The 13,457-nt window shown below is 32.0% G+C and overlaps 1 protein-coding gene and 1 long non-coding RNA gene across 3 annotated transcripts; both read right to left on the bottom strand.

The window, feature by feature from the left end:
- Nucleotides 1-625: 625 nt before the first annotated feature.
- On the bottom strand, nucleotides 626-4,366 carry LOC131943028 (uncharacterized). Its single transcript, XR_009386833.1, has 5 exons — nucleotides 4,035-4,366; nucleotides 3,045-3,283; nucleotides 2,505-2,644; nucleotides 2,273-2,389; nucleotides 626-1,921 (listed from the first exon to the last, which is right to left on the bottom strand). It is a non-coding gene; the product is annotated as an uncharacterized LOC131943028 (long non-coding RNA).
- Nucleotides 4,367-8,926: 4,560 nt separating this feature from the next.
- On the bottom strand, nucleotides 8,927-12,919 carry LOC131943039 (uncharacterized). Of its 2 annotated transcripts, none has more exons than XM_059303048.1 (5): nucleotides 12,873-12,919; nucleotides 12,130-12,228; nucleotides 11,585-11,720; nucleotides 10,645-10,890; nucleotides 8,927-9,206 (listed from the first exon to the last, which is right to left on the bottom strand). In XM_059303048.1, exons 2-5 carry the CDS (start codon nucleotides 12,184-12,186, stop codon nucleotides 9,076-9,078), a joined length of 570 nt encoding a protein of 189 aa, XP_059159031.1. In that variant the 5' UTR covers nucleotides 12,187-12,228; nucleotides 12,873-12,919; the 3' UTR covers nucleotides 8,927-9,075. The 2 variants fall into 2 exon arrangements, with proteins under 2 accessions (XP_059159031.1, XP_059159030.1); XM_059303047.1 differs by lacking the exon at nucleotides 12,873-12,919 and adding an exon at nucleotides 12,625-12,747.
- Nucleotides 12,920-13,457: the final 538 nt, after the last annotated feature.

Consider the following 13,457-nt stretch of genomic DNA (forward strand, 5'->3'; position numbering starts at 1 on the left):
GGGGGTGCAAATTAAAAATTGAAGGTTTGTTCCTGGGCGCCGGGAAGGCCCAGTCAGCACACATATATTGGCCCAATATTGGCTAAACATTGGTTACCAATATTGGCTACATCTTGGTGCAACATTGGCTTAACCTTGGCAAAACATTGGTAGTGAAACTCGGCATGATGTTGGCGCAATGTTGGCACAATATTGGCTATATCCCGGCTACATATTGGCCCAACATTGGCTAGATCTTGGCCAAATATTGGCTATATCCCGGCTACATATTGGCCCAACATTGGCTATATCCCGGCTACATATTGGCCCAATATTGGCTACATCTTGGCTCAATATTGGCTATATCTTGGCCCAATATTGTCTATATCATGGTTACATCTTGGCCCAATATTGGCTACATCTTGGCTCAATAATGGCTATATCTTGGCCCAATATTGGCTATACCTTGGCTCATCCTGTATTATATCCTGGCTACATCTTGGCCCAATAATGGCTATATCTCGGCTATACCTTGGCTCAGCCTGTATTATATCCTGGCTACATCTTGGCTCAAATTTTTATTTTTAGCATACAAAAAGATCCATTCTCATATCAGTCATAATATTTACAAAGGTAATTTCAAAATGTGAAAGAAATTTTAATCAAAATGTAGTAAAGCAGCAATACATACACAAGAACTGCTCATCTATTAAAATCTGTATTATACCATCCATTCAATTGTAAGAAAATTATAACTATACTATAAAGTATTGATTGAAAAAGAATAAGTAAATTATAGTGTAGTAACTTTCATTTTGACTTTTATACAAACAAATTAAAACAAATATACAAAACATTTTCATATAATGTAACAGATGTTAAGCAGGCCTACAGTTTAAATTAAACTAATGTAAAAACTTAATTTACTGTACAAGAATACAGAAGCTGTCTTGTACTATGATACGTAAACATAACATTAAAAATAAAAAGTATAAAATATTTGTCTAACAACATTTAATTGCATAGCTCGTTTAAGTATTCTAATTAAGGTTTACATTTTAATTCTGGACCAGTCTGCCTTGTCCATAAATAACAGAACGAAAATATGTTCAGGATCTCTAGATTATAATTGTGGTTAAATAGTGTTGAAATGAATGCCATTGTGTATACAAAATGTACAATCTTTCAAAAGACAGATGGTTCGAGGGTTTATACGCATTGTGTAGAACAGGAATATCACTGCGATATTTAATAAATGTTTTTTTGTCTCGAGTATGAGGTATTTAATTATAGTAAACTGAATATATATTAATTTACTTCATTAATTAGAAATAAATATCACCAGCAGAAGTATTGTCAATACAAATGTTGCAAGCTTTTTTCAGATTGTACAGTGAAACTAAATAATGAAAGAAATTTGCAACTAATTCTTTAAAGAAAAAAATGTCAATTGTATATTTCATTTAGGGCATTAAATCTACACTAAACATACATACAATGCCAACTTAAATTATTATATTATTACAAAAGGAAACAATTTATTAATTTAAAATCAGCATTGTTCTTAGACTATTTTGGTAAGAGCATCTTTTCTTTTCGTTAAGCACTTAAATGCAATATGTATTAAACTGTTAACCTGATCCATCTGATCAAATTTTTTTTTTTAAATCTGATCTAAAATTATTACGAAAATCACTGTTGTCCTCATTCTTGTGGACCCTTGTGGAGCTGAGAGACACAACCACACCTCTCTATTTTTATACTTGGTTTTAGGAGATTCCCCAAAGTTGTGTCCATAACACTCTGCCTGCTTGTGTTTTGTTGGTTTCTGATATTTTCCATGTTTGTTTTGGATAACAAACTTTCTCTTTCCTTTGGGATTCAAATCCAATAAAAGCCTGGTTGTTGATTTGTGCAAGGTATGTCATAATCCATCCACATTCTAAAAAAGAAAAGTTACACACTAAAAGTCATTTATGAAATAATTACAACCATACACTGCACATTTTGCACTAAATTTATTATGTTTATTTTATTTTGCACTGCACTGAACATGCAACAAGAAGCCCCTAACATCATGTTTGCTACCTTGTAACGATATATTATATAGGTATAAAGACTGGTGGTCTGGGGTGTTCATGCTACCCAGGTAACACTTATACTGCATATATATATATATATATATATATATATATATATATATATATTTATTTATTTATAAACAAAAGTGAAAAAAAAAGACCTGGTAATAAAAAAAATAATAGTATGTATATAAATATTATAAACCCCTTACCCTATGTCTCTGAGCTAAGAAGGTGCCAGACAATTTTTGAGCAATTTCATCAACTTTATCAATTCAGTAATTGAACGATTAGACCCTTCAGAGTGACCCAGAAGTAATGCTTGTGGTCTGAAATTATTTTACTAATATCAGTAAAGGCATTAACTACACATGCTGATCAATACATGCAAGCAAAAATTACTAAATGAAAATTATTATTCACTTTGAAACAATGTAAACTTACAGTTGTTAAGTGTTAAGAACATTTAGTCATTTTCTGGTGTAGCCAGTATTTGGTGAAGTATCAAGCAGTGGGGACCTTATAATTTATTAAAGATTGATATATCTCCAGTGGGCTGATTGATATACACAACACCTGGAGGCCTGAAAATAAATGGCATTCTTAGTTATTAAATATAATAATAAAATGAGTGAGTGATACAATAAATGATAGCCAGATTAGATACTAATTTTTAAGTATCTCTGTTTATTTGATCTCTGTATATAAAGGATTGTGTAGTCAACACTATATCTAGCCACCTTTTTTATTTCATATTCTTAAATTGGGTATATATCAGACTTAGGTGAACTGATGAATGTACTACTAACTTGGCTTTATGTTTAGCAATAGTGTCCTCAACCATTTGCCTACTCTGTCCTCTATATGATAATATGAGTAGTGTTGATCATTAAGTATGGCTTACTAATAGTACCATCTTATCGCTGTTGGTCATGAAATTAAGTGTTGCTCTGAGGTCTCCACACTACTATTTACACAACTTACATCTTATTCATCAAAACATGCATTAGACTGGAATCCCCAGGGAAAAAGGAGGGTGGGCCGGCCAAGGAAAACATGGAAGAGAACGGTTGAGGAGGAGGCGAAAACAGCTGGGCTCTCATGGGCACAGATTAGAGGAGCAGCCCAAAACCAAGTCTGCTGGAGATGTGTGGTTGCAGCCCTTTGCTCCCCAGGGGCCACAAAGGAGTGATGATGATGACATCTTATTCTCCCATAGGGACCTGTAACAGTAATAGAAATTTGAATGACAATCTTGAATCAATTTAGAATTCTAGTTGACTATTTTTTTTCAAAATTAATACCTATCAAAATACACTGTTTAACATGTAGAAATTTGTTCTATAATTGTGTCTACTGTTCCTCTCTCTCTCTCTCTCTCTCTGAATTAATTAATAAAGACAGTTTCAAATCCTTACACAAATAGGCCTAGAACAATAAAATTAAGTTTTTAAAAAAGTTAAAGTGAATGATTATTTATTAATTTATAAACATTTAAGCCCCCCCTTTCCTTGTGCGTGATAATTATACCTAAAGTTGAAAACCAATAAATACATCGATCTATCAATAATCAATATAACCCCAAACGTACTTGCATACTTTTCAATACAAAAAAAAAAGTGCTGTCAAAATTAACCGCCCTCTGATTACGATTTTTAGTTATTTAGTATTATTAGAATCTAGATCTATCTAGATCTAGATCTATCATAAAGGAGATAATTGTAAAATGTAATTATAGCCTAATGCCAAAATAAACAGAATATAGACTCTAGTATTATTAATATTATATAGATCTAGATCTAGATCTAGGCTCATTTTATTACCTCAAATAAACTACCTTTTATAACTTTTATTTGATGACTTAGGCCCATAAAGTTAAAGTTTCCAACAAAAAAATACGAGTTTTCCAGATTCTGCATAAATACAGTTATACTACTTCTCACTGTTGAACTAAAATGGCTACAGTGGGCCTACCTGTTTTACTGTGACTGGATACAAAGTCTTTTGTTAAGAAAAATGGCGCAGGACCGGGATGCTGGCTTGCGAACAATAGGAAGGAATGTGAACAAAGGGACAATGGGCGACAGGGGGCCGGTGGCAGTAGCGCACACAATTTTAAAAAGATTAACAAAATGTTTAACACATGCAACGTAGTCTGTTATTGATGCTATGTTTACATTAGAGCATGATATTAAAAGATAAATTAATTTTAGTTAACATATATTAAGTTTAACAAGCATATTTAACTAAAATTTCTGCAGTGAATCCATAAATCAGTGTAATCTTGGCAGCCAAGGTAAAAACGGTTAAATACCAAGGTATCAAGGGATGCAAGCATGTACAAATCTTGGCTGTACCCTGGCGTAAGCTTGTCCAATGTATAGCCATGATTACAACATTGGGCCAAGGTTGGGCCGACCCTGGTATTACATACTGTGTTAGCTGGGGGGTAGCTACGCCTCTGGCCTACATACATAGATCTAGTAGTGTAGTAGTACATAACTCATAACATATCTAGATACATGCAATCCTGCTTTTAATTAATAATTATAAATTAGGCCTTAAAGTTTATAATATTCAAATTGTAGGCTAAAGTTATGAAGATTCCATTTTCTTCCTGGAAAATGTGTATTTTCCAAATAAAAACTTGTGAAATGAAATTCAGACAAAAAGTTAAAGTTTTAAAAAAATGTGGTTGTACCATAAGTTCAAATTTGAGGTGTTAATGTTAAGTATAAATACAGTGCAGTAATGTTATTGATTATTATTAATTTAACTAATAAAGTCTAATAATAATAGATCTAGTCTAGATTTGTTACTTAGTTAATACTTAGTATTTAATGTACTTACAGAAAAGAAAATCAGATTTCTTTTTTTCAATGGATGTAGACTACTATAGTTAACCATAGACCTACGTTAAACATTATGATACTGTTGATCTTGTCGATTCACTTTTCATATGAAACTGAGAGACACGTAAAACTGTACTTCAACCAGCTCTCCGCCTTTCCTAGAAGACTTCGGAAAAACCCGTTGCAGAACGAAAGGGAGCGAATAATTCAAAATTTAGACAACTCCTAGTGCTACTCCAATCCCAATATTTAGGCTTAATTCTAGAAATGCCACTCGGTTTTATTAAAGCAGTTTTTAAATGATTTTGTTACGCTTAAACGAAATATGTGAATATAAATTAAAAATGAACTAGAAACTAAAAATAACGAGAATTTCAATCTTAAAATGCTAGATTTCCAGTATCAATTAAAAAGCAAATGATTTTCCCGATTCCGTTTATTTAGATCCCTTGCCTACTCAGTAAAGGGCGGACACCAACTATGTAAAAATAGATCTTACCTAGTCTAGATAATATATCAGCGAAACCTGCTGTCTGAATTTTATTGACATAGATAATAATACCGAAACTTGCAGAGATTAGGGCCTACAGCATTCAAAACCGTAGGCACAGTCCAGTCAGGCAGCTCGTCGTGCTAAGACTAAGATTTCAACGGCAAAATGTAATAATGTAGGGTCTATAAAATGAAAAGGAAAGGGGCTTAACGCCTATTTTTTCAACAAGGGGTTATCCATAAATATTAAATAACGCCACACTCGTAGTGGGGAGGGGGGTCCGTAATTTTGTGACGGTGTGTGATGATGGAGAGGTAAGGGGTTCAGATGGTGCGACTTCACACTTTTGCATTATAAAAAGAAAGGTTAGAAAACGAATTTTAGCTGGTATTTCGCTTTTTAGAAAATTGTTTTAATAAATTGTATTAGGAATTGATTAAAATACTCTGTTGACAGAGTTCAGACAAGATTTTTGGAAAAATAGCGTATTTTAAGAAAAATATTCAACTGCCATTTTAAGGGGGGTGGGTTGTAGGCTGAGGTGTGACGTCATTGAGGGTGGGGGGGGGGGGGTCTGGCTCTTTGTGACGATGTGTGACGGAGGGGAGGGGGGAAGTTAAAAAACGTTTAAAAAGCGTGACGTCCTTGATGGATGATCCTCCTCCCTCCGCCAAGGTCGATTTGCCAATATATTAATCAATTAAGCATGAATAATGTGCTTCACTTTTTTCCAGTCTGGTGAGGGTGGGGGGAGGGGGAGGAGTGCACGTCTTTATAGAAAATGTATGGTATACTTTAACCAGTGTCCCTCCCCCACCTTCTGAAAGTAACCTTGCTGTACTTTAAAAATGTAGAAACCATAGTCTTTCCAGCTATTTTAGTGGCGTGGGGACATTAGAACCAGACACCTGTTGTTTCCCCTGAAATAAGTGCATTCATGATGCTTTATCTTTATGCTTAAAATTACAATTTCCAAATTTTGAATGCCATAAAACCAAAACAAAATCCAGACAGTCAGGAGCCACAAATAATTATGATAGTAAGGTTATGTTTTAAGGAAATGCTATATAAAAATGCCATTTCTCTGTTTTACATATATAACTGTAAGGACTTCTTTATTATTCTCAGGAGGTGGGGGGGGGGGGGGGGGGGAGAACAGTGGCAGAACAACCATGTGAGCAAGTCCATGCCCCCAGTGTTACTTCCAGACTTTTTTCTCCGGGAGGGAATACTATTTTCGGGGCGGCAGACGTTTTCCGAGGGGGGTGGGGGGTGGGCGGACACTGGTAAAAGTATGTTTTCTATATAAATTCTATTTCGTTCAGGGGGGGGGTAGACTTTCTTCGCTCTGCCCCCCCCCCCCCCCCCCCCGAAGAGATGCCTGGCAGAAACTCTGCATGCCCCCCCCTTCCCCCCGTCTCAGGGGTTATTGTACTTTTTAAGTACCAAAATCAAGTATCTGGAGACTCAATATTTTAATTATTTTTTTAACTGTTTACAAAGAAATAATTAGGGCCTACAGGAAATCAAACTCTATTCTAATGATTTCAAGTCCATAGCGTGATACGGTTTTGTCCAGATAAGCCCCACCACAAATGCAAAAAGTGCACTGGTAAAAAGTTAAGCTACAGCACTTGTTGCCTATTTCTGAGGTCTTAGACATTTGAATATTTAAACGCACACCATAAAAACAATCCTATATCCGCTTCTAGGGTTAGGATTGGGGTTGAGTAGGTGTTGGGATTAGAGGTACAAAATACAGACTTTTTCATGCAACTTAAAATGACATCTGAATTTCATCCTCTTGAAAAAATAACCATTAAATTCAATTTTCATAACCTATTTCTTATAAACTTTTTTAGGTGGCAGGGGGTTAACTTTATGGCCCTGCTTATCTGGACAAGATCCAGTGTTTCTAATCCAATGCTTCTTCTACCTTTGACTGTGATTTATTTAACTTGCCCCACAGAAACCCATTTTCTCTCCCTCTGATGTCTTATCTAGCAGGAAGTTGATATATCATGTTTTTCTAAGAAAGCTTGTAAATGTGAACACACTTGAGTGAACTGTTATAGAAACATTATGCAATTGTATGGGTGAAAATATTGTATAGAAAAATTACATTCTCAAACAATTTTAAGAGCTTTATTTTTTTCACATTGTAACAAAGCATGGCTATGCAACATGGTTCTATATATAAATAAATAAATAAATAAATAAATAAATAAATAAATAAATAAATATATATATATATATATATATATATATATATATATATATATATATATATATATATATATATATATACATAAATAAAGATATATATATATATATATATATATATATATATATATATATATATATATATATATATATATATATATATATATATACATATATATATATATATATCTGTGTATGTGTAATGGTCCAGTTATTTAAAGGCGATGGGTCCCTGGTTGATCTGTTACACTGGGGGGAGGGGGGATTATAAGAATAATGCTAAAATAGGTCATAGGCATTTTTATTTTCTATTTCTATTTAATATTTTTTTTTATTTCATTCAAAATCTCAAATTATTCAGCACATTGTGATTAGGTTAATAAGAGGAACTACACCCACTACATATGATAACACTATCATAACACATAAAGAAATTTAACATTTTTATTGATAATAAGATAATTTAAATTTGCAATTAACCTAAAAAGTACAAACTATTAAATATTGCACATAAACAATAAAACAAATGGATCTATAGGCCTAATTTGGGTGTATACAGTAGCTGTGTAATTGTATAGTTACACATTCTTGTAGGCATACAGTTTCTGACCTCAATTTTGTAGCCTTATTTGTTAGCCTATTCTACTATTTACAAATATTATGCAGCTTGTATAGCTTATAAACTACTTGTCATACTAGTTGACTCAAACTGCTTGATTGTCTTCTGAGCAATAACAAACAAGGAAATTTTAAAGTGGTCAGCTTGTAGAGACCAAGCTATTATCAAGGTAGTAGCAAAATCTGGGCAATTTCCAAGTTAATGATTAGAGTAAATTTTGTTGTATGTCTAAGTATAATGTTTGTTTTATAAATATTTTTAATCAGCATGAAGAACAGTGTCAAGCATACAAAATTAACTGCTCATCTTTATATAAAGTTATAACAATTTATTCTAATATATATATACTGGACAAGTTCAAAGCAAGCACTAGTGCTAATAATATTGAGACTGCTGATACTTGCATATATCAAGAACAAATGTACATTTCTTTGGTTTTCTAGTTGCTGATACACACACACACACACACACACACACACACATATATATATATATATATATATATATATATATATATATATATATATATATATATAATATATATATATATATATATATATATATATATATATATATATATATATATATATATATATATATATATATATATATATATATATATATATATATATATATATATATATATATATATATATATAAAATACATATATTGATAATACATATATTAATAATAGGAAGGCATAACAAAATAATTTATATTTTTAAAATTTAAAGGTTTCTTAAAGTAGTGCAGGATCTTTAATTTGAAATGTAATATAAAGACAACGATAACATTTTGAATAGCTTTTGGTTTTCATTTTGACAGCTTCAGGTAGTTTTTCCCAAATATTTTTGATCAATAAAGTCATGGTAGTTTTCATAGAAAGGGAAAATTTTGATCTTGTAGTTTTCAGATGGCAGCGGTACATGGACACGTTTTGACAGGATCTTATCCACAACTGCAAGCAAAAGACAAAATATTTTTTTTATTTCGTATATTTTAAAACAAGCTTATGCAGCCCAAAAATTTAATAAAGGAAATTCTAGTTTATTCGCTTTAAATCAGTTAGTAGGGCCTACAGTTGAAGTGACCTAATGTAAAATTCTTTTGTATAGTTGAAGAGACTCAAGTTGGAATCATTAAATACAGTTGAAGTGACAAAAATTATAATTATTTAATACAGTTGAAGTATCCATATTGTTCTTTTTTTTATAAAGCTTATTGATGATAATGTTTAAACTTCTAACCTCTTTACACATTAGATAAGATGAATGAGTGCCTTCTAGAAATTGTAGGAAAAAAGTTACAGGAAAAATAGTCACAGGAAAAAAAGTCACCAATATATATTTGCATGGACTTTGTTAATACTTTTATGAATTATATATTCAGAGAGTGCAAATTAACTTAGGATTAATTAAATGTAATGTAATGTGTGTAGGTTGTATATGCATGGTAATTTTTATAATTCATCTAAAAATATTTAGTGTAAAGTATGTAGATTGAAATTATGTTAAACATAATATTGGTAGCATTTAATAGAATGTTCCAAAGTCCTCAGTTTTCATCATGTTTTTATTAAAATACTAACATTAAATTACAATAAAATGGTAAGTTCATCTGACTTGCTGCCCTCAACTCATCGCAACAATAGTTATGCTTAGTTCAACCATCTTTACCGCCCACATTTATCATGCTCATTATATAACAAAGCATAGGATCAAAACAGAAACCCGACAAGGTTTAAATGCTGTCATTGACACAAAACGTCAACAATGCACAATATGTTCGGACAAGGCCGACTGAGGAGAGGGGACCATTGAATAACCTATGGCAAAACATGCAACACACAATGATGTGCTTAAATTTCTTTAATAATTAACTTTTCTACAGCGTATTTTAACTAAATACATAACGAAAGTTGAGATTGTTGTGTAAATTGTTATTAGAGTAAATAATCTTAGAGTATTTTTACTTACAATTGTTATAAGCCATAATGCTTTTAACGTCTATAAATAATATATGCCATCAAAAAATACAACCCACAACAATAAACATACAAAATTTTATAATTTTCAACAAAAAATCAAAATATTTCTGAAAAGATTTCTGACTTTTTTTCCAATAAAATTTTTTTCATTGTGACTTTTTCTGTGACTTCTTTTTCTAGCAAAAACTGCCTTTTTTTCTGTTTTTTTTCCTGTGATTTTTTTCCATTCACTGTGAAGAGGTGGGGTCAAACTATTCTTTACCTGTGCCTACCACAGGTGTTCCACATATTATGTGAAATATTATTAGTAGGGTTAAAGTGACTTAAGCTAGCATTCTTTAGCAGAACCTACAGCAGAAGTAACTTAAGCTATATGACTGTTGGACAACTGTAGTCGCCCAAGCTTTACCTGCTTTGTGCTCTGGACAAAACTCAACAACTGCAATTTCTAATTCTGGATATGAAGAAGACTTTTGAATAACTTCATCTCCATTAGCAAATTCCAACTCCAGATACATATTCAGGAAGTCAAGAGAGAGAATATTTACATCCAGCTCTTTTACAAGAACCACTGGCAGCCTTGAAACCCGCAGCAATCTAACTTCCATTGATTCCAACTTCTCATGCTTCAAAGCTTTTTTTGCTTTTTTAAAGTCTAAAAGAAAAATGTAAAATTAAAATAATAAAACTGATTTTTTTAAAAATTCGAGTTTATAAACATTACAGCTCATATCACAAGTCCAACTATTTCCAAAATCTTATTTTTTTCATTAGCTAAATATAATGTCATGATTTAATGCAGGGGTCTCCAAACTTTTCAGTCCGAGGGCTGCATTAACTATCAAATTTCAGTTTGGGGGCCAGTTTCTTCCAGGCATGTCTTTGATTGTTCTGGACAAAGTTCCTCAGCCATCACCAACAAACGTTTTTTCCATGGACAAAAGGATCTCCGTGGGCCGGATGAGAGGACCTCGCGGGCCGCATACGGCCCGCGGGCCGTAGTTTTGAGACCCCTGGTTTAATGTAAAGGACACTTTAAACCACATTATTTCAAAGAAAAATAGCTTTAACTATTTATTTAAGTAAGTAAGCTTTTATATGTATATTTAGGCCCATATAAACCATTAGCCTATATATTGAAATTGTTTGTGTAAAGTATCAATTAATTTTTAAAGACAAAAATTTACAATATGAAATTAGTTTTTAAATTGATAATTACATTGGCATACTTAATTTTGTTTTTATGTTTCTAACATAAATTCATCCTTATCTTTGTTATTAATATGTATCCAATTTAAAGTTGCATTAATGTAGACCCCTTTGGTTATCAATATTAAAAGTTCAATGACCTCCAAGATCCTCATCTAACTTAATTAATGCTCGCCCTGGAATGTACGGCCATATTTCAACCTCTGAAACTCCGACATCTAAAACTCCTTCCACATAGTCCTTGATAAACTCTTCACTGTACGAATCTGGAATATTCTGGAATGTTTATTTAAAGCTATACAGAATACACATAATATTTTATTATTCAATGTTTAGCATAAAATATGTAAATCTCTTAATCTATTCTTTACTTTTGGAAACCGGTAATAGAAAATAAAATTTGATTTTTTAAAGTTTTCTTTCAAAGTCATTGAATTTCATAACATGATTTTATTTATCAAAATGCCCTTTTTGAAATGAGTACATTGCCAATAACAATACTAGTCTGATATGTGCTGCTCAAAACAGAGAATGCAGCCCTTTGCTACACTTGAGCCTTAGAAGATAAAGTCTTCATTATGTATTACTATATCTCATGCCAATATTATTTTTTAAATGTCTTAATTTATTTAATTATATTTAATTATAAATATATAAAATTATAAACTTGTATTATACTACTTACACTTAAAGAAAATATTTTTGACTCATAGGTTTTAGATGAAGACTTTCTTGATGCCATTTATTAACCTATTAACCTTGAAGTGTTTTACTTTAATTAAAACTGAAATAATTTTGAGTGTTATGGTAAAATATATATGACTTTCAATGGTACTGTGATAATACTATTATATTACTATATAAACATAAAGAAATAATTCTTCAATTTCAATGTGTTATAACATTTAAATTGAAAACTTGAAAATAATTTTACTACGTTGCATCTAATGCAGTCAAATGTAAAATAACTTATAGTGGCAATATAGACTCTCTCTCTCTCTCTCTCTCTCTCTCTCTCTCTATATATATATATATATATATATATATATATAGGGCAGTGGCGTAGCGAGGTATAAATGATTTTTAAAAACCCAACACACCCCCCCTTCCCCAGCACATTAAAAAAGTTAGGTATTTAATAATAATAAAACATTTAACTGAAATCTATAGATATACCTACTTGGTTACTAGCGGAAATAGATTAAAGTGTTAAACAAAAAGTGTTCGTTTTGTTTTCTTAGAAACACAAGTTTGACCACCATCCTATCGATCTACTTTTACACTATTTATGTAGTATGTTGTATGGGGCGTTTAGGCCTCAATATGACAAATCAATACAATAGTTATAGTAGTTCTAAATAGCGTGTAGCAAAATAATCCACACGCGATATAAAATATAAGATTTCTTTCAAAAGAGCAATCACTTACCGAGGCTTAATAAATAAACACTACATTCTTAAATCTACATATTGATTGTTTGTATGAGGCCTGTTAATAGAAAAGTAGGCCTACCAGAAACTTGACAATTTTTTTCTCAGAATCTTTCGGGAAATCCCGAAATATTATCGCTGCAGTATTTTGAAGAAGAAAAAAAGAATCAGAAATAACCGTTAGTAATAATGGCAAGAGTGAATAATTATTCAGTTGGTCAACCATCTAGCTTTCACTATCCTTATCTAGTATATTATCTACGGCACGGATCTAGATCTAGATTCTACCTCCCGACCCAATGTTCCTGAATGAAAGAGAAGAGCGTCACAATTGAGTTTATAGTTTATTGACATAAGGCCAATATAATATAATGTCTATTAAATTTTTAGCCTATAAAATATAAAAATACATTTAAAAGTACGACGTCACGTCACGTTGATTACTAAACAGCGTTTCTTCCAGACTTTTTTCTCCGGGGGGGGGGGGGGGGGGGGAGATCACTTTCAATTTTCGGGGGGGGGGGGGGGGGGGGCGGTAGAGACGCCTGGAAGAAACTCTGATACTAAAGCAAGCAAATGTCAA

This window comes from Physella acuta, unplaced genomic scaffold, assembly GCF_028476545.2.
Source record: "Physella acuta isolate Inbredline_101_S28 unplaced genomic scaffold, ASM2847654v3 ptg000438l, whole genome shotgun sequence".
In the NCBI taxonomy this organism is placed as follows: Eukaryota; Metazoa; Mollusca; class Gastropoda; family Physidae; genus Physella; species Physella acuta.